The sequence below is a fragment of the Ranitomeya variabilis genome, chromosome 3 (assembly GCF_051348905.1).
Source record: "Ranitomeya variabilis isolate aRanVar5 chromosome 3, aRanVar5.hap1, whole genome shotgun sequence".
NCBI classification, from domain to species: domain Eukaryota; kingdom Metazoa; phylum Chordata; class Amphibia; order Anura; family Dendrobatidae; genus Ranitomeya; species Ranitomeya variabilis.
The window spans coordinates 103,397,519-103,419,689 of record NC_135234.1 but is presented as its reverse complement, the minus strand read 5'-3'; the positions used below and the strand labels follow the sequence as shown (position 1 = coordinate 103,419,689).

The 22,171-nt window shown below is 42.5% G+C and overlaps 1 protein-coding gene across 6 annotated transcripts in view; it reads left to right on the top strand.

Annotated features, from left to right (window-relative positions):
• Positions 1 to 22,171, top strand: part of MYO1C (myosin IC) — a 142,759-nt gene that overhangs the window by 57,879 nt on the left and 62,709 nt on the right. The window contains exon 1 of one of the 6 annotated variants that reach the window (XM_077294452.1): positions 15,281 to 15,618. The exons of the other annotated variants lie outside the window; for them this stretch is intronic. Within the exon in view, the coding sequence (XP_077150567.1) occupies positions 15,601 to 15,618 (18 nt within the window). The 5' untranslated portion in view covers positions 15,281 to 15,600. Of the gene's footprint in view, positions 1 to 15,280; positions 15,619 to 22,171 lie in introns of those variants that run through there. 6 annotated transcript variants of the gene reach the window in all.

The window sequence follows — 22,171 nt, the reverse complement described above, 5'->3', positions numbered from 1 at the left end:
CGTCAGTCAGATCAAGGGACTCTCATGTCAGTGCAGAAATGTGTGGTCATATAGTGCCAGCATATATTCTGTATTGTTATACCTAGCTTATGATCCTTTACATTTAGTCCATGTCCTGAGAGGGGGAACACAATCTCACATTCACACACTTCAGATGAACTTAATTAACCTACCAAGGACTATACACATTGTAAACTGTTACCATTGACTGAAAATCCCCCACAAAAGGGTGGCATCCATGCTGGGCCACCACTCCTCGCCACAGTCACATGGATGAGGAGCAACAGGGTTATTTGGTCCCCTTCTCAATTGATTTGTGAGCCTGCGAATGAGGGCCTTAAGGTTTTACTTTTATCAGATATACTACATTGCAAAACATTGAAATTACAACACCAAAAAAAAGAAAAGTCTAGGAATTCTGAAAGTCACAGGATTGATGGACATGATAATATTATGGAAATGCTCAAAAATTTAGTTAACATTTCAAAACATCTTGTTTAGGCAGTCTCCAGTATGAGTGCCATGTACAGAAATACCCACACTTGCACGCTTTGGTGAGATTATGAATGGTTGCCTGAGGATTGTTCTGCTACACGGCAATCATCAAGATCCGCTGCTGGCAGCTAATTGCCAACTAATTGCAGATGTGTTCGATGGGAAAAAAGTCTGGAGACTCTGCAGGACATGTAGCATATTTGGGTCATGTATGTAATGCAGGCTGCTCATAATGGTATGAGCAACATCCAGCCTGGCGTGCTGAAAAATACTCCTGGGACACTTTGGAGATGACCATTCCACATGCTCCACAACCAAATCAGTGTGATGTCAAGCGGTTACTGTATCTAGATGGAAGACTGGGGGGGTCACACTACCATTATGCCACCCCTCGCCATAATCCCACTATTAGGATCAATGTGACATTCCCTCGTTAAAGCCTCTTCCTGGCGCTGCCCATGTAGTTTAATCAAATCAAATTTAAAAAATTGGCGCATATTGATATGTACCGCAAGTGAAATCTGAGATCATATTCCAAGCCTAAGACCTCAAACCGTGTCAACACAAACCTTCAGGTGGTGTGTGCATGACATTAGGCTACGAGCCAAATGTCTATCTACAGGTGTGCCAATACTCTTGTGCTGTCGTTCTCAAATGTTCTCATGGTGCAAAGCAAGAATGTAATGGAGGTCTGACCTCTTCAGTAATGTGTCCTAGTTTTGTATTGAACACAAGTATAGCCAGAGATTGGTCTGGAGAACATTTAGGCAACGCATTGAAGAGGCCTTCATGAGGGAGCGCGAGTGTGTTCAACTAGCTGTTTTTCAAGTTGACAGTGCCAGGCTCCATGTTGCTCGTGCTACTGTGAGCATCCTGCATGAGCTAAATGTGCTGGCAGCAGAGGATCTTGATTAATAGTGTGCCCAAGTGCATTTAGTGTTAACATGTTTGATGGCATCCAAGGTGTGTAAGTGCAGGGATTTCTGAATGTACTTCTTATATTTGATACTGAATAAATAGAGATGTTTTGTTCTGGGATTTTGATAATTCCATGACTTCATCTTCATTGGGTTGCAGTTTGTGTGGAGGAGTGTAAAAGTGAATAAATATGATTTGTTGGGAAATTGTTTTTTATTGAAGGGGTTGTTGTTTTTGGACATTTGCTACTCATATTTTGTCCCTTCACAATTAGTAGATGGTGCAGTGTCTATATTTAAGACCTCATTTGGTTATCGATGGGGAAACCTGTCAGCAAGTGTTCAGTTCTGCTGCAGCACCGCAATTACCCAGCATTACCCAGATGCTATTAAAATGAAAGCTATTTCTGTGTGAGGTAGGACAGGATCGGTCCCCTAATACTACGGGGCTGTGCAGATCTGTGTTTGCAAAAATTGCAGCACACTGTAAGAGGCTCCGCAATTCGAATGACACGCATGCGTACAAGTCTATGGGTGCATGTGAAACATCGGACTGCACTCAGGTGTCATCCTAGTGCTGTCTGATCTACGTGGAGAATGACGATTTCTCCATCTTCTCTGCACCCGGGCTTTCATTTCTCAAACGAGCGAATCAGATCACAGTAAGCTCGGCTCAGACTCTGATCAGGTTGCTCTCCTGTTGATGCAAAATCCTGACCAAATGGACAAATGTGTATGATACCTTCTTATAGTGTTAAAATCTTTGGCAACAGCAGATGTCAATCTTTACCCATGGACTTTTTTTTTTTTCCCTGGGATGTTATGTATCTTGGTTCTAAAACAATGGTTTATTGGCTAGATTAAGAGTATGTTACACTCTTGGAAAGTGTTCATTATATTTTCTAAGAAAACTTGTATATATAGTGGTACATAATGACCTTTTTTTCCTTCTTTGAGGCCTGGCTATGTCCATTTCTATTGTTAAGGATATATTTTGTGGGAAGTAGAAATATTTTCCATATTCTGTGGGGATGAAAGAATAATGTGAAACTCCCAGGGCGCCCCCATACCTAGAAGGGAGAGAGCTCTCGTTCTTGAAGCCAGGTTTTGTTGTTGCAGCTGAGGACTGTACAAATTCCAGTTGCCCCAGTCAGCCAGGAAAGCAGCGAGTATATGCCAAACATTTGGAGCTGAGCTGATAGCTCTCAGAGGAAGTGCACTGTAAGTTTTCCTGTTGGCTTATACATTGTTGGGCATTGAATGAAATAGATAGCAGAAACCTTGTGTAACTATGGAATAGTTGAATATTCGCAGTAATGGGCTGAAGAAAGGGAAAGCCGACACTCACACCCCAGCTAATTGCAGGCCACACAGGTTGCTCAGCAGTCCCGTAGTACCAAGCCATAAAGTCCAATTTTGCAGAGAACTGTGGCGCCCACAGATCATTAACAATAATTCTATGTCATCTATTGAAAATGTAAAGCATGGTGGACACATTCCAACATATGGTCAACAGCAGTCTAGCACGGTTTGTGCTTCTTCAATATTTAGCACACACAGAGTATCTTGCCCCCTATTGCTATAACACATTCACAGAAGCAGCAGCATGGAGGGTATTATCAATAATACAGAGCAGTGTAGCTGTGAATCCAGTTATATGGTGAAATAACTTACTAGAAGGCAGCAGCACCGTCTGTGTCTGTTTCCTTACTCACTTCTCGTCTCTCCATAGACTTTGGATTTATACAAGTTTATCCTTAGAATAGGAATCATCCTTGACCTGTGCAGCAGGGTGGCATGCACTGATGATTGCACAGGAAAAGTTTGAGTCTGTCCCCTCACCAAAATATTGCTTTGTGGTAACAAAAGTAACCTCACCCAATGCCCGCACTGTTATGGTGATTGATATCAAAGATCTAAAGGGGTCTGATGTTTAACCCCTGTGTATAGGACAATAGGTGTCCCCTCTCTTACCATGCAGATTCTCTGAAGTTTTTCTTTATTCAGTAACAAGAGATTTATTTGAGACAAAAAACCTGAGGGCACTACTATGGTTAATATATGGGATCACCAACCACACGCTAAAATATATGTGCTACCAAAGAGAAGAAAGTAGCGTGTAAAAGTAAGCATCACCACAGACAATATAACAAATAACAACAATATTAATTTTATTAAGACAATTAAAGTTAGACAAGCGACAAACAGGTTAAAACAATAAAAAAAAACACAAGGTTAACAAATGAACAACAGTGTGGAGGGCCTTGTAAGTGCCCCCCATGCACTGTCCTCCACTATGTGCACCGGGAGTGTGTTATGATAAAACATCATGCGGATGTATGCGGATGCCTCCTCAGGCGTCGTCTTGACGCTGTGCTGACCTGCATCAAACGCAGCATGTTAGGATTTTGTTGCGGTCGGCGCAGCTTCAAAACGACACTATCGGAGGCATCCGCATACATCTGCATGGCCTGCGTGCCCAATATTAAAGATAGGGGACGCAGGACGCATGCAGCTGTAGGCGGAGCTGAAGGAAGAGGTGCGACAGTGGGCGGAGCTTCACGGAGGAAGTCCGCAGCCCTGCTGGACGCCAGTGTGAACACACACCCCGGTGCACAACATAGTGGAGGACGGTCTCTGTGTGTGGGGCACTTACAAGGCCCTCCACACTGTTGTTCATTTGTTAACCTTGTGGGTTTTTTTAATTGTTTTTAGCTTGTTTGTGGCTTGCCTAACTTTAATTGTAGCAGACCTCCAGTTTGCCTCTGGCGCATATGCTCCTTACTATGGTCTCCTAATATTTATACTATGGATACCGCTATTTCCACCCTCCGAGGGGTAGAGGCTGCTGTAAAGGAAGTGATGCTGTGCGCCCCAATAATTATATAAACATGATAATGTGCTCACTGATCCCTCAGCAGCCGCTTATACTTTGTTAGCACATGTTATGTAGTCTGTGTTTCTGAGACGTCATCAGTTCATGTCTGGAGAATCGTAGGTTTCCTGTCATCGGATACAGAATTGCTGTAGTTTTACTTATGATTTCTATACAGACGGTATACTGATCTTCATATAACTAACAGTAAGCTAAGAGTAACTTTGCAGAATTCACAAAGTAGTTGTGAAGGTGGCCATATGCATTAGACCAGGGCTGGAGAACCTCAGGCCCACGGTCCCTCGATGACCCTTTATCCTGGGTCCGCATTGCTTGGACCGGCAGCTGTATTTTGACGGCCACCATCCTATTTATTTCTTCTTGCCCTGTGAGTACACACACGCAGTGCTCACTACTGAATGTTGAGGCGCGTGCAGTGAAAGATTACCAGTGCCGGTGTCAGGACGTACTTAGTGGGCAGAGTTGGAGTGTGATTTTTACGGCCCCTGAAGGATGATATAAATATCCAAATGGCCCTTGGCAGAAAAAGATTCCTCACCCCTGCATTAGACTATCACAGCCTTACTCCTCAATTACTGCAAGAACTGGTCAGCCATCTAGTCTGTATGGGAGTGTAGCATATATGCCATTTTCCAAGGACTGCTTATATCAGGGGTGGGGGCAAAGTCATGATGGGGCTGTTCGATATCAACATGGCTGATCCTTTGCTCTCATGGGAGATGAGGAGTCTGTCATTGGTGTCTGGCAGCAGTTTATTCCCCTTATTGAGAAAATATGTAGATTTGAGCATGAATATTTCCAGGGAAGTCGTTAGGAATAACTGTTAGCCCATTGAGTTTGATTACATGTTATTCCTTTGCTGAGGCACAAGATGGAGTATCGTGTGACTGGTGTTGGCCCAGCACCTAAGCACATCGTCCATGGCAGATTGTTGGCAGACTTGGGGTCTGTTCTCTACATACGTGATCCACCGCACTACACTAACAAGTTACGATCAGTTGTATGGAAGCCAATGTTGTGGCCATATCTCTGTGAAATATTTTGTAGTATTGTGGGATGTAAGGGATGATGTAGCCTTTTATAGCTTTTGAGTACATGGGGCAAGTTGGACACATCTGATACTATTTTATATATTGCGGTACCATATTCTCTTTTGTAAAAAAATTAGTGATTATTTAATATCTTGGCTATTTGTTCAGAACCTAATTGCAAACCGTTTTTGCCTGACCTGGCCTTATATAGTAATTTCCCATGATTAGATACCATCCCCTGGAATTGTGTTCACAGAGGAGGGAGGAAATCCTGTTTCCTCCAGTATTTGAGCAGGAATTGAGCTGCATTCACCATAAGGGCATCTCCTCTTTAACCTTTTTGATGCCAGGGTAGCCTACATCATACCTTCTAGGGCCTGTGCAACCTATTGAGGTCACCTGCCAAGTCTATCTCCGTGGTATCTTCCTAGCAATTACTTCTGGATATCTGGCACATCTTCATTTACAAACTGTGTGACAGAAATAATCTATGTAGAATATTTGATTATCAGATGAAAATCCAACAGATTACATTTTCAGTAGATGTCCACGTCTGTTTTTGTCATCTCTCAAATGGGGTGTATCCTACATCCGTATAGGCTCACACATTAAAGCTAGGTTCACAGAAATCTGTATTCACACTTATATGGCAGATTATCCTGAATTACAGCAGCATGTGAAAGTTTGGGCACCCCTGCTGAAAATTACTGTTACTGTAAACAGTTAAGCAAGTTGAAATAATCTCTAAAAGTACTAAAGTTAAAGATGACACGTTTCCAAGGTTTCAGTTCTTAATTAGCCTGTTAGGGCTATGGCTTGTTCACTGTAATCATTAGGAAAAGCCAGGTGATGCAAGTTTCCAAATTTATTAAAACCCAGCCTCCTCTAACCTTGTGCCATAAAACAGCAGCCATGGGTTCTTCTAAGCAGGTGCCCAGCACTCTTAACATTAAAATGGCGGAGACCCACAAAGCAGGAGAAGGCGATAAGAAGGTAGCAAAGCGTTTTCAAGTTGCCCTTTCCTAAGTTTAAAATGTGATTAAGAAATGGCAAGTAAATATGAACAGTGGAGGTCAAGATAAGGTCTGGAAGACTAAGCAAAATTTCAGTGCTGCTCATAGGATTGCTAGAGAGGCAAAACAGAACCCCTGAATGACTGACTGCAGAAGTCCTTCAGAAAGATTTAGCAGACTCTGGAGTTGTGGTACATTGTTGTACTGTTCAGAGACACCTGCACAAATATGGTCTTCATGGAACTGGCAGTCTGCTCTCCTGACCTGAGCTTGATAGCTGCACAGAAATACATCATGCTGTCCTGCTAAGGTCAGGAGATGTGCAGTGTGACACGATCATGGCACAAGTTATACAGCTGTCTGCGCCCAAAGTAAACCTCTCCTGCATCCTTCCTCACGATCAAATTCAGTGTCCGAAGTATGCAAAAGAACATCTAAGGAAGCTTGTTGCATTCTGGAAACAAGTCCTGTGTACTGAAGAGGTAAAAGAGAACCCTTTGGCCACAATCATCAAAGGTATATGTGGAGAAAAAAGGGCACATCATTTCAGGAAAAGAACATTTCATGAACCATTAAGCATGGGAGTGGATCAATCATGCTTTGGGGTTGTGTTGCAGCCAAAGGCACAGGGAACATTTCACTGGTGGGGAGTATAATGAATTCAATGAAATTTCAATATGCAAATTGTCTGTTCAGAGAGGAAGAGGACTTGAAGTCTAGTGCACCTATTGGAAGTAGCAATCCTACAAGTCATTATCAACCCTTTACCTAGCCTTGAAATATGACTTAGGATAAAAGCCAAATTAAAATCTCAATTTGCTCACTGTGTTTTGGGGTATTGCCCCTCATCAGTACAAAGTATGATATCTGATTTGGGTGAGAGGCTAAGACTGGGATCTAAGGGGTTAAGGTTTCTCCTTGTGGACAGTGACATGCCAGTATGAGGAGGCTTGAATGCCATGCATGCTCCTCTGGCAAATTAAAATTCTTCTTCAGAGAGAAAGAGGACTTGATTAAATTTGCTGATGAAATGTCAACAAATTCTTCATGCAAACATAGCACCATCTATATAAAAGCTGAAAAGACATGGCTTCTACAAATGGCTAATGATTAGAGATGGGCAAATCCAAACAGTAAAGTTCGGGATCCGTGCCAAACACCTACTGTTCGGACATTGACTCCGAACACTGACTTTACCAGCAAGTCATTGTTGCTGTTTCAATTCGGCACCCCAAACACCATATTTTCTTTAAAGCCATTGTTTCCTGTAAAAAAAAAAAAAAACAGAAATAGAAAATAACCATATCCCTCACCTGTCCAACGTTCTGTCCCACACCGTAATTTATGTCTGCAATATATAGTTTTCAACCTGGATGGTGTAAAGATGCGACCGTGCAGGCTGAGAACCACTGAAGAATGAGCTGCTGCGCGAGTGCATTGTCAGTGACTAGCGGTGATGTAATCGAGCTTACCGCAGGTCACTGAGGCCTTGTTTTCAGCCGGCCCAATGAACTGCGCTGACCTCAGTGAGATCACCGCTAGTACAGTGAGAAAAAGTTTCATGGTGCAGTGGGGGAAATAAGTATTTGATCCCTTGCTGATTTTATAAGTTTGCCCACTGACAAAGACATGAACAGTCTATAATTTTAAGGGTATGTTAGTTTTAACATTCACAGTTAGAATATCAAAAATAAAATCCAGCAAGGGATTAAATACTTATTTCTCCCACTGTATATATGTGTATATGTGTTTATGTATGTATATGCATATTTTTTTTTTAAACTGAATCTGTCACCCCCAAAATTCGCCTATAAGCAAAGGCCACCGGCATCAGGGGCTTATCTACAGCATTCTGTATTGCTGTAGATAAGCCCCCGATGGATCCTGAAAGATAAGAAAAACAAGTTAGATTATACTCATCCAGGGGCGGTCCCGCTGTGGTCCAGTCCGATGGGCGTCGCGGTCCGGTCCAGCGCCTAATATCTTCATACGATGACGTCTTCTTCTTTGCTTCCTGTCGCGGCTGCGGCGCAGGCGTACTTTGTCTACCATGTTGAGGGCAGAGCAAAGTATTGCAGTGCGCAGGCACCGGCCTCTCTGATCTTTCCCAGCGATCTGTTTGGAAACAAATCTGTGGTCCAGATTCATCATTTGCTGGGTTTTTTTTTTAATGACTTTCTTTTTGTCTTGCGTTTAATACATTTTCTTGGTGCAAAATTCTTCAAAACGGCTCACATATTGATTAAAGCACTTCTCCGGTTTGTGGGGTTTTTTTTATCGCTGGCGCGTGGAATATGCACATTTCCGTACGTGTAGGTCATCACCTGGGTCACTGTGGAGAGGGCAATAGGTGCTTCCTGTTTTACAAATGTCACCAGTAGTGGCCAGAGATGATCACTGCTGTTAACCATTTAGATGCTGCTGTCAATCTTAGATAACGGAATTCATATGGAGCGGCTGTAAGTGAGCCAACCTACTGGCTCTCGTCTGCCTCCCGCAGTGCAATCACATGGCACAAATTGGGTACCATGACCTGTAAGAGCCTGTGAAGGCCATCATTGCAGTGCTGCCATCTTGGTACTCTTGTGAAACCCCCGCTACAGGCTGAGGCTTCACAGCAAACTGCAAATTTCATAGCATACTGCAATATTGTGGTGTTGCGATATGTATTATAAAAACTATCCAGGATGAAGTTCCCTAAAGGGAATAAAAAAAATTAAAGCTAAAAATTATTTTTTTTAACTCCCTGCCAACCTGGTAACTTTTCGTTTGATCTTTTGTGTTTTCAACCCATTATTCCAAGAGCCGAAAATTTTATTTTTCTATCGACTTAGCCATGTGAGGGCTTGATTTTTTTTGGGGGGGGAATTGAGTTGTACTTTGACACCAACCATTTTATCATGTGATGTACTGAAAAGGAGCAAAAAAAAAAGTTGAAAGTGTGGCAAAATAGCGAAAAAAGTGCAATTCCATAATTGTTTACAGTTTTCACTTCACAGTAAAAATTACTTGGCAATATGATCAGGTCAGTGTGATTACTGTGATACTGAATATACGGTACATAGTTTTATTTGTGTTAAAACAAAAATTCAGAAATTAAAAAAAATAAATTCATTTTCAAGGGATGGAGCTGTGTTGGAGCTTTGTTTTTTTGTGCCCTAAGCCGATGTTTTTATACTATTTTGAAGAAAATACAATGTTTTGATCACCGAAACACAGTAAATTCTGGAATCAGTTTCTTTTTCTCTGTACACCATTTACCAACATGGTTTTTAATGGGGGAAAAGGGCAGTGATTATTTTGTTAGTCCCTTAGGGGACTTTAATCTGCAATCATCTGTTCACTTGTGCTATATACCGCAATAACACTGAACTGCTGTTTGTAGCAAAAATTCCAGTCTCCTGTGAACCCCACAGTAGCATCGATATCGATCACTGCATTTAGAAGGCAGGCAGAGGGAGGGAGACCCCTTTGCCCTCCGATCGATGCCCACGCAACGTCATAGTGAGGGGCCAATCGTTGCCATGGTGCCCAATGTAGTCATTCTGACATCCAGTCACCAGAGCTAGCAGACTTGTTACACCATGCTCAGAGTGGCGTATCAAGCTTACATGTCAGTGCAGCACTCACTGGAAAGCAGAGATTTTTTTGTGAAAAAAAAAAAGTTAAATATTCATTTTTTTTCCTTCTACATTCATTAATTCCTGTGAAGCACCTGAAGGGTCAATAAAATTTTTGAATGTGGCGTTGAGCACCTTGAGGGGTGCCGTTTTGTATACTTTGGTGTAAAATTGAGACATCGCCGTTCTAACTTCAGCACAATTTTTGAAACGTGATTTTATTTTATTTTTTTCTCTCTTTAGGATGTAAAGTAGACATGTGGGAAATGTTATTTATTAACTATTTTGTGTGATATTACTCTTTGGTTCAAGGGCATAAAAATGAAAAGTTTGAAAATTGCAACATTTTTGCCACAAATAAACGCAGGTCATATCAAAGAAATGTTACCACTACCATGAAGTACAATATGTCAGGAGAAAGTGACAGTGGTCAGAATGGTAAGATTTGGCCTGGTCGGGAAGGTGAAAACAGGCTCAGGGGTGAGGGGGTTAAAGGAGCACTGAGAACCCCATTGGCTGCATGCCCATGTGACAGATTAAAGGCTAGGGTAGTGCAGGTGTCACAATACCGCCCATTCATTCTATAGTGCCGCAATGTAGCAGTGGCACCTGGTGAACTTAGCCGAAATCGCTGTGCAGCCCTCGCCTTACAGAAACGCGGCACTAGAAGTAATCCAAGTCTCATAGTAAGATGATCCGTAGAAAGGCTCTTCCTAGAGATGGACATCCCAGTAATGTGATTCTAATGCTTAACAAGCCTATTGGAGAACAAAACTGTGCTTTGTAGATGATCTTATGATTTTTTTAAAAGCTTTTCATAGACATTTAAAAAAAAAAAAGTCCACAAAACAACTAATAGTTGGGTGCAAACAGCAGCTTTCTGTATACTGGCTAGGACTGCACTGACAATAGCACAGGCTCGTGCAGATCTTTCCTCGCACTCCCTTCTTCCTGCCATAGCCACAGTCCCATCTGCACTCACTTTTTCCAGTGCAAACATATTTTCCCCATAAAAGGCAGTGGAGGAGCAGAGCTGACGGGGAACTGCATCCCGAGTGCCTGCTATGGGGGGTTTATACTGCCTGCCCCTATTAATATTCATGAGCTTCCCGGCTGGCAGCAGTCATTGGTCATTTATTGGCTTACTAGTATCCCGCTGCTGATTTGTTCAGCTTTGTTAAACCTTTTGCTGCATTTTGTGCCTCTGATTAGGATGTGTCTTTCTTTTGTCTGATTAGTTTCAGGCTGTAACTTGTTACCTTCCCCAGAGTCATCCATCCCGCAGGACCAACCAAGACAGTCACATTGTGGTGCTAACTTGTATGATGATCTGCACACTGTAGATCGATGTCCTGTTATCCTTGGATTTGATATGGTAGTGAACACTGGGGCTGACTATGGCCTCTCCTGTGAGTGATCCTGCAGCGTCCTACTCTGTGTGTGGTACAGAATTCTGCTAATATTGCTGAAGTCTGCCATGATCTTCATGTCTGCAGCGGTCATAGGACTAGTTCACATCTAATTTACTTGTAAATGAAACCACAGCCTCAGGAGGCCCCGGGAACCTGAGCAGGAGTTATCTGTGATTGAGCCCACCAGACATACATAATATGCCGTCCTAATACATGATATTCTGATGTGTGCGCTACCCTACCGGGAAGAGTTTGCCTACTGCCCTAGTAACACTCCTTGTATACATCAAGGGACAGCGGACGATCTGCACCATCCGATGTTCTCTGCCATCCACAGCAGACAAAAGACCCAAGAGCAACTTTTTGCTGTTTGCTCTGATTTGAACAAATATAAAGCTTACCCTTTGTATAACACAGTTATTCAGTCTTCTGACATACTTTATCAGCTCTTGTCAGTATCTTTTGCCTTTGGGAACCTTTATTGCGTTCATGGTTTCTTAGGGTTTGTTTGCAGCTTACCATCATATTGCAATTTTTGCTGATATTTTATCAAAATTGCTTAAAACAGCTGTGTTGCTGGCACAATGTGTGAAAACCTCCCTAGCTTCTACAGTAAAGCTGTGTCCATACATATACGATTAACAAATAAAGCTGCACTCTGTAACACTATAGCAAGAAAACATGAAATATAAATTGCATTACTGCACTAGAAAATAGAAAAAATTGAGAATACTTAGTGCATAAATTAGCCAATTCTTGTGTACCCAGCGCCACGATAAGGCAGTTCTCTCTGCTGGGACCTGCCTAATTTGGCTCCTCTCATGGGCTGATGGCCTACGATCATATGGGAAGGTGACGGTCAGTCTTTTGATATTTGTATACATTGGCTCTCTGACTTAGTGCTCCACCCATCAGTCTCTGACTGTTTTAATTACAGCAGGAGGCTACCTTCCCATATGATTGTAGGCTATCAGCCCATGAGAGGGTTCACCTTAGGATAGGTCCCAGCTGAGAGATTCGCCTTATCGTTGCTGCCGAGTACACATGAATTGGCCAATTTATGCAGTAAGTATTCTCAATCTTTCCTATTTTCTAGAGCAGTAATGAGGTTCCAATTTCATATATGTCATGGCCATAGCATTAGAGAGCATCTTTATTTGTTAGTTATATATGGAGATGGCTACTCTTAGTAATCGCCTGTACACACCTGTTTTCTGCTTGGAAGTGACCGCCAATCTTTTGATATTTGCATACACATACGATGGCTGTTGACCAAATGACTGACCTCTCCCTGCTCCCAGTTTGGCTAGGCTGAGTGTTTAATGGGGAGGGTGGAGAAAGTGGCTGCCACATAGCTCTGGTCTTCCCATGTGTCAATGTACTACTATGCGTCTTCTCCAGCATAGGAATTGCTGTATCAATGTGCGATATGAGACAGGATGACAATAATCAGGCCGACCAGCGGATCTCCTGACCAACGCTATTAGGTATATAGATCAGGAGAACCGCCGGTCTTGTGATCCAAGTGCAGTCTGTGTTTAATGGACCTGTGAACTTGGCCTTACTAGGCCTCTACCGTGCCGTTATCAGAATGCTTCCCGTGGTCCTCACATGCCTGGGAACGTTTTTCGTCCATGTGGGAAAGACGTTTAAAAGAAGGTATGAATGTGGTGAAATGGCTTAGAGCGGCAAATAAACGCCACAATCATTATTCGGGATTGGTGATGTACTAGTAGACATCATCCCATTTTGGCAGCTATTGCTGCTCCCACATCATCCTTTAAAGCAATTGCAGTGATATGAATAAACTGAGGTGTAAGTGGGCCACATCGTGATCTTCTGCGCAGCGGGTAATAATACATAGTTACATAGTTATTAAGGTTGAAGGAAGACTGTAAGTCCATCTAGTTCAACCCATAGCCTAACCTAACATGCCCTAACATGTTGATCCAGGGGAAGGCAAAAAAAAACCATGTGGCAAAGAGTAACTCCACCATGGGGAAAAAAATTCCTTCCCGACTCCACATACGGCAATCAGACTAGTTCCCTGGATCAACGCCTTATCAAGGAATCTAATATATATACCCTGTAATATTCTACTTTTCCAGAAAGGTATCCAGTCCCCTCTTAAATTGAAGCAATGAGTCACTCATTACAACATCATACGGCAGAGAGTTCCATAGTCTCACTGCTCTTACAGTAAAGAATCCGCATCTGTTATTATGCTTAAACCTTCTTTCCTCCAGACGTAGAGGATGCCCCCTTGTCCCTGTCTCAGGTCTATGATTAAAAAGATCATCAGAAAGGTCTTTGTACTGTCCCCTCATATATTTATACATTAAAATAAGATCACCCCTTAGTCTTCGTTTTTCCAAACTAAATAGCCCCAAGTGTAATAACCTATCTTGGTATTGCAGACCCCCCAGTCCTCTAATAACCTTGGTCGCTCTTCTCTGCACCCGCTCCAGTTCAGCTATGTCTTTCTTATACACCGGAGACCAGAACTGTGCACAGTATTCTAAGTGTGGTCGAACTAGTGACTTGTATAGAGGTAAAATTATGTTCTCCTCATGAGCATCTATGCCTCTTTTAATGCATCCCATTATTTTATTTGCCTTTGTAGCAGCTGCCTGACACTGGCCACTGAATATGAGTTTGTCATCCACCCATACACCCAGGTCTTTTTCATTGATGGTTTTGCCCAGAGTTTTAGAATTAAGCACATAGTTATACATCTTATTACTTCTACCCAAGTGCATGACCTTACATTTATCCCCATTAAAGCTCATTTGCCATTTATCAGCCCAAGCTTCTAGTTTACATAAATCATCCTGTAATATAAAATTGTCCTCCCCTGTATTGATTACCCTGCAGAGTTTAGTGTCATCTGCAAATATTGAAATTCTACTCTGAATGCCCCCTACAAGGTCATTAATAAATATGTTAAAAAGAAGAGGGCCCAATACTGACCCCTGTGGTACCCCACTGCTAACCGTGACCCAGTCCGAGTGTGCTCCATTAATAACCACCCTTTGTTTCCTATCCCTGAGCCAGCTCTCAACCCACTTACACATATTTTCCCCTATCCCCATTACTCTCATTTTGTGTAACAACCTTTTGTGTGGCACCGTATCAAAAGCTTTGGAAAAGTCCATATATACTACGTCCACTGGGTTCCCTTGGTCCAGTCCGGAACTTACCTCTTCGAGGTAATACAACTCTACATTCCTTGCGGAAAGCTGGCCATAAGCCCTTGTTATCTGTGAGCCAAGCAGCTGATCTTCCCAACGCCCCCATGCACATGCAGAAGATTGCTGCTGGACACTTTATACATTCAGATGGAAATGTTCCTCTGCCTTCCAAACGCTAAGGTCCCTTTCTTGCACTCCTTGTCATTTGCCACTATGCGGACCCAGTTTTCTTGGGAACAGGTATCTTGACAATAAGCAGTTGGACACTTTTTCTATTTGCCTGAAGCCTTCTTTGAAAGGTGGTTTCTGGGCAGCTGCCTACCGATAACACTGTCGGAAGCAAACCACTATGTCGCCTGTCTCCTCCTAAATGTACAATTTTATTTTTGTGGCGTAAAGCTCGCACGTCTGGCAGCATTTGTTGGGAATGGGGGATGTTACACTGCAGTATGTAGTACAATGACCTGCTCTTTTCCACCTGACCTCACCTGTCCGGCTCTCCTCGGACGTGGGTTAGCTCAGTAATGAGAAATGTGCAGCAGCATGCAGGGACTGTGGGAGTGGGAGGCCCACCAATCATTAGCGCTCATTCCCCTGTCTTGTGTGCTGTGTTTATTAGGTTTGGGCTCCAGCCCAAGATTCCCAGCCCTCCTTTTTTTTTTTTTTTTTTTTAATTCCCTCTTTTCATTCCTGTCTTTTTCTGCCAGTGACGCCTGAACTCGGTCTGGGAGCAGATTATAGATCCTAAGTTTTTCCTCTCGGCTGTAATGCTCGTCGTGTCTGCTCCGTCTCTGTGCCTATAAGCTGCTGGCGGGGCTGCCGTATATATGAGACTCTGAACATGCATTATCTCGTGAAGTTGGAGTAGTATTTTGTGACAGTTTATATCGATGAGTAAGGCTGGATCGTCGTCTTCTACTAATGCTGCCTCGCTGGATTTGATTAGGAAGGTGCCCTGGAAACTGACTGCCGGCTGCAGCAGATCAGCCTCTTTCACTGGAGATCCCTGACATCTAACCTTGGCCATGAAGTACAGAGCAGCGGTGAGCAGGGTTCTGGGGATTTGTATGGATTGCTGTGGTTGGGCTGGTCATCTGTAAAACAATCTGTCATTGTAGAACGAGTGCGATCATGTGAAGGTATTTGATTTATGATCCGTCTAAACTAAAAACCTTCCTGAAGATCATCATGGACGAGAGATTGACAAGAATCCTGATGAACTGTGATGAGAATAGTTTGGGTCATGGCTTGTTCTCCTGCAGTCTCTTCCTGAGTTATCAGATATGAAATGTAGGCCATGGATTTACTGACGTTGATAGTTTGGCTCTGAATGAATGTATCCATGGCTTGTGACCTTACAAGATCTGTGCGTGTTCTTCTCATCCCTTCTTTCTTTCTTCTCTGGGCTCATTAGTGCTTTTCTATTTAATGCATTTTCCACAGTTCCTTGGACTCGTTCCCATAACTTTAGGCTCTGTGCCTCGCAGGCTTTTTTGGATCTCATAAAGTTGTGATAATCTTTCTCACTTGTCATTTTTAAATCCACTTTCCAGAGATAATTTGATCTAATTGAATGACGAATGTTTGCTCCGTCTTATCGGAGACCACAGTAAATGACACACTCTTGAATGCTAGTGTTTAACTTCAGTTTTGATGTTTTTTTTTTGAGAACATGAAGTTTGTTGCTAACTTGATTCTGCCACGTATGTAATGGGCCCTGATGGGCAATATGCTTAAATTAACAGTAAGGGAATAAAATGTATAGTTTTGTAAGGTGAACATAACCATAGGAGTAGTCTCATCGCAGGCGGTCAGTCGTACGTTGGATCATTCACAGAAATGGTGCTATCCCCAATGCAATGGATGATCTGGAAGGAGACTGCCACTGCCATTTGATCTACAAACAGAAGTTGATCCAGAAAAAAAGTTTTTGTGATAGCTATCTGGGTGGTTTTGAAAAGTAGAGCTAAGGGACCATATAGACAGGCCTACCACTAAATTATCACTGGCTACATGGAAGCTGATTGTCAGACATTTAGACAAGCTGACCGTGCTTTCATGTGCACAGAACGATTGGTTCTCTGCATATAGAATATCAGGTTTTCACAAGACGATGTACTGTTGAGAACGATTATTTTTAAGCTTAAAAATCCTCTCGCCCGCTGAACGAATGCATTATTTTTTCTGGTTATTGCTAGCCTTTTAAGATGTGTCTACTAGGGCTCTCTCTCGTGGTGTTTATATACAGGATTCCCTCATATTACAATATTTTCAACAAATAATGGTCTTTCCTTGTCATTGTAACTCAAAACCATGTACAATGTTACCGATATTCCAGATCTTTGGCACCTCTGGTTGGGTGGATCTTGCCGTTAAACAGTACGGTTATTTTCCAGGTAAACCACCAGCCGTTCTGTAGTACATGCACTGATATGCTTTCGGGTAGTTCCTCTTTACAGTACAGTACTGACCTTACCTGTGCCCAGATGTGCCGCTCATTTAGACACCAAGTAAGAGTATATCTGTACTTTAGTTTAGGGTAGACACTGTACTGTACAGTACCCAAAGCATCTACTGTCCTGTACATAGATAATGATCCTCAGCATCCAGCCGTCCCATCGGGCTTTTATATGTAAGGACTTGCTATATAGGAATTATTTTCTTTATTTTCTTATCTTCTGTGACATGTTGGAGACTTCAGAACCAACTTACTAGTTTTCCATATGTATGGTATCAATGGTTTCACTAAACAATGTTAGTCTTGGTTTTATTTATATAACTTCTACTTTTAAAGGGTTGTGACATTTTTTTTTTTTCAAAACCACCAATGGTGCAAAATAAATTTTCCCAGCTTCTCTGGTTTCATCTCTTCTCATGTTTCCACTATTTTATGTACTTCCTGCTCAATCTAGATAGACATGTGACCGCTGCAGGCAATCAATGGCTGTCCCGAAGATTAGGCCACTGGTAGTACCTATTGTACCATAGTTACTCCACTGCATCATAACTTCCATTATGCATAAAAATGTGAATATACAGAAGACTTTGAGGTACTTGCATTTGTCGGGAATCTGTTTCTCTTCATTCTTTTAGAGTTTAGAGTTGGCCAGTTTCTCATTCATTTATTCCTGCTTCTCCCTTCAGTGTTTGCTTTTTTTTTTTTTTTGCCATAAAATTAAAATTTGTAATAACTGCTATTAGAGAGGACTTGTCACCCGTTTTTGATTTTTATTCCTCGAATGTTCAGTTTTGTTTTCTTATTCTACCATGCTGTTGCACGGATATATGGGCCTTTTTGTTTAGTACTAATTTTTATGGTGTTTACCCAAGGGGGTGTTGCTCACAAGATTCACTGTGGATGTATTTTTAGGTTGCTCTGCATAATAAACCTGTGGGCATTGCCCCTTGATGGAGACTATTAAAAAAAATAGTGCGTCTGGAGCCACATGGTGGATAACAAAAACAACAACAAACAAAAAGAACAAAATATTGAGAGGAGCAGCAGGAATAAAAGAAGAGCTAAAACTGACCACTTCTGACCTGGTGATGGGTCGTGTTTAGTAGGCAGGAAAAGTTCTCCTTCTCTCTGTTAGGAAGAACATCTCGTTAGATATTCAATATTTTATATAATAAAATATATTCACATCTACTTGTGTATAAGTGTCCATTATCCAGTTTATGGTAATTTGGCCCGTATCTTGGAAGGAAGGAGAATAAACCTTTTACTTTATCATTTCTTCGGCTGTACTGGTGAATGCTGTGTGTGTGTTCATATGACAATTTGTGCCTGTCCGTACCCCCCATACCAGTGCCAGTTTGCCACTTGATAGCTTTGCTCCCTGGGTGACTGTCTGAAATGAACACAATTGTGGATCTAGAAAGGAAATCTCTTAATTGAAGCTCAGAGAATCATCGTGTGACTCATCTATTCATAGATTTTGTACCAACTTGTAGCAATTTTTTTATTGTCAACCTTTATGTACAAAGGGGCATTCTGATTGAGGATGTTTTTTTCTTTCTATTTCCATAGTAAGATCCATCACATTACAAGAAATAAATTGCGGTGCGCACATAGTATCAGAAAGGAGTCTAATACAAAGCCAGGTGACATAGGGCAGTGTTTCAGGTGTCTGATGAAAGAGCCGAGAGTCCTTAGGGATGAAGGCTAAGATTGCACTGGGCTCTTGTGATGGTCTCTTGGGTCCGTGTAACTACCCTTTCCAAGTGTTGCTTTGCTTAAACTGTAACAGATGACATAAGGCTACAAAGCAAAGGGCATTGTGCAGAATGGACGCCAAAGGCTTTTGGGCACTTGTGCAGGAAAAACGAGCTACCTTGATTCCAAAGGGGTATCACTTGTCTGAGCATGAAGAGAAGTCCTCCTCCTCGCCCTCGTCTGAGAACGAGGATGACCTGGCAGGTTCCTCACCGGGGACCAAGATACAGGTGATCGTCACTGTGGAACCAGAGGTATGATGTGACTGTATTACGGCATGTTGCATTTTGGACTTGGTCTACATAGTATTTGCTCTGCAATTGATGATTTAATGTCAGCTAAAATCATTTTCCATGTCTGTCATCCTTTGACTTCAGTGATTAAGGAAGAAAAGAAATAAACTTTCCTGAATGGAAAAGTTAAAGCTGATGGGTGTAGACGGATGCACTTTGGCATACCATAGGAAAAAACAAAATCTGTTCACCTATCCCTAATGACCACTTTTATTCATCGGCTACTTTGGCCTAAATCACCAAGTTTCCTTTAAGGAGACAGCGAATGCTTATGTAGCATCCCTTATAAACCCTTTTCAGATTTGTGTGTTGTGATATCTCTGGAACGCTCCTTCATATCACTGTGATTTGGAGATTTGTTTTTTTCTGGATACATTGTACTTTGTGCTAGTGCTAAATGTAGGTCAATATGTTTTTGCATATATTTATGAAAATATCGGAAATCGACACGTTGACTGTTTCTACCCTTCCACAGATGGTCAGACCACACAAATGATGAATGGCAATTCCCTATTGTCTACTTTACATTAGCATCATTTTCAAATGTCCTTTTATTTTGATAGACAAGTTAAAAGTTTTAGCAGCAATGTTTCATTTCTCCAAGGAAATTTACAGAACTTATTTTTTTTTACTAATCTAGTCAGTTTTGAAATGACTTTCAGGGCTTATTTATAGGAAAACCCCAAAAAGTGACATTTTAATATTTTTCAAAACTACTGTCAGGAAGTTTAACCTTCTAGGCGCTTCACAGGAATTAAAGCAATGTGGAATGAATGAAATTAAGGAAATGGTTCAACTGAAATGTTAATAGCGTCTTAACAGGCCACCATTGCCAAGATTACTCGCCCTCGGGTCATTTGGACACCATGATTGCGGGGTGCCAATGTGGTTGAGGAGGGGGCCCCACTCCATCTGATAACGTATAGATTCCTCCGTCCCTATTGACATCTAGGTGATTAAAGGGAACCTGTCACCACGTTTTTGGAAGATGGGATAAAAATAGCGTTAAATAGGGGCAGAGGTGGGCGTTACATTAGTGTGTGTGTTATGCGTTTATTACCCACCTAAGTTGCCGAAATAACTTTGCAAAGTCTCCGTTTTCGCCTGTCAATCAGGCTGGTCAGGTCACATGGGCGTGGTGTCTTCACCCAGATTTGGCGTAGTTTTCCGTTGGTGGCGTAGTGGTGTGCGCATGCCCAAAGTCCGGAATCCTCTTCCAGGGGATTTAAAATAGCGCGGTGTTCGTTATTGCATTGGTGATCGGTGGGCGCGGCCATCTTCCTTTGGCCGCGCGTGCGCAGAAGCGGCGCTCTGCTGGCCGCGGCTTCAGGAAAATGGCCGCGGGATGCCGCGCGTGCGCAGATGGATATCGCGGCGGCCATTTTCCTGAAGCCGCGGCCAGCAGAGCGCCGCTTCTGCGCACGCGCGGCCAAAGGAAGATGGCCGCGCCCACCGATCACCAATGCAATAACGAACACCGCGCTATTTTAAATCCCCTGGAAGAGGATTCCGGACTTTGGGCATGCGCACACCACTACGCCACCAACGGAAAACTACGCCAAATCTGGGGGAAGACAACGCCCATGCGACCTGACCAGCCTGATTGACAGGCGAAAACGGAGACTTTGCAAAGTTATTTCGGCAACTTAGGTGGGTAATAAACGCATAACACACACACTAATGTAACGCCCACCTCTGCCCCTATTTAACGCTATTTTTATCCCATCTTCCAAAAACGTGGTGACAGGTTCCCTTTAAATGTTCTCGAACTGTGCAAACACTAATCATGGCTGGTTGTGTTTTTGCCACCTAGGGGGCGCTATTTTCTTATTCCTCGTTAGTAAAAAGGCATATTGGTGGTACATAAGGAGTTAATGCACGATGTATTAGCGATATTTCCTTGTAAAATGGCCATAAGAGCAATATTAATAGTTTAGAGGTACCTGGATTGCATTCTTGTAATGTAACTTCTCAGACTTTAGTTGTGTACTTATGTAGCTTTGTAACCTTGAATGATGGTGACTGCCTGTTTTGCTTATTGTTGGGAGACGTTTTTCCTTTTCTCAGTTGGGTCCCAGGGAATATCATTCTGTATCTTATCCTGATGTCTTGGGATATTTTGTCATCCTTTTTCTGTCCAGAATTTTGTTTCTTTCTGCTGTTTTCATTAGTTTAATATGATATGTAAATCTGATCTATTATAGATTTTAGGCCACATCTCCAAATTTGCAGGCCGCGATGTCCGACCGACCTCTGCCCCTGACTGAACCTCAATAGCCTCATGAGGTTGTTGCTTTTGGCTCTGGATACCAGCGCCGTTGCCAGCATCCTGGTCTGTACATCAACTGGGAACGTGGGTGGTGTAAAAACAGACTTGAGGCATGTTCACATGTTGGGTTTTTTTCCACTCCTTTTTTTTTCTTTGTAAATACAGCAAAGTGAATGAGACTTCTGTTGTAGCATTTTTCACCACTCCTTTTAATGAATGAGAAAAACTGCATAAAAATGTGCCTTTTTTTTACAGTGGTTTTCCTGCCAAGAGATATATTTTTGATGGAGAAATATCTGCAGTAAATAATGTGTGCATACACCCTTAGGGTACTTTCACACTGGCGTTTTTTGTCCTCCGTCGCAATGCGTCGTTTTGGTCAAAAAACGCATCCTGCAAAAGTGCTTGCAGGATGCGTTTTTTTCTCCATAGACTAACATTGGCGACGCATTGACACACGTCGCAACCGTCGTGCAACGGTTGCGTCGTGTTGTGGCGGACCGTCGGCATCAAAAAACATTGCTTGCAACGTTTTTTGGTACGTCGGGAACGTCTTTTCTGACCGCGCATGCGCGGCCGGAACTCCGCCCCCTCCTCCCCGCACCTCACAATGGGGCAGCGGATGCGTGGAAAAACAGCATCCGCTGCACCCGTTGTGCGGCGCAAACAACGCTAGCGTCGGTACGTCGGCCTGACGCTCTGCGACGGGCCGAGTACGACGCTAGTGTGAAAGTAGCCTTAGGAGGATTTTAAATATTGTTCATTACTTGGGGTTGTTTGATTTGGAAAATACTTTTTTGCTGGAGAAGTCAAGCAAA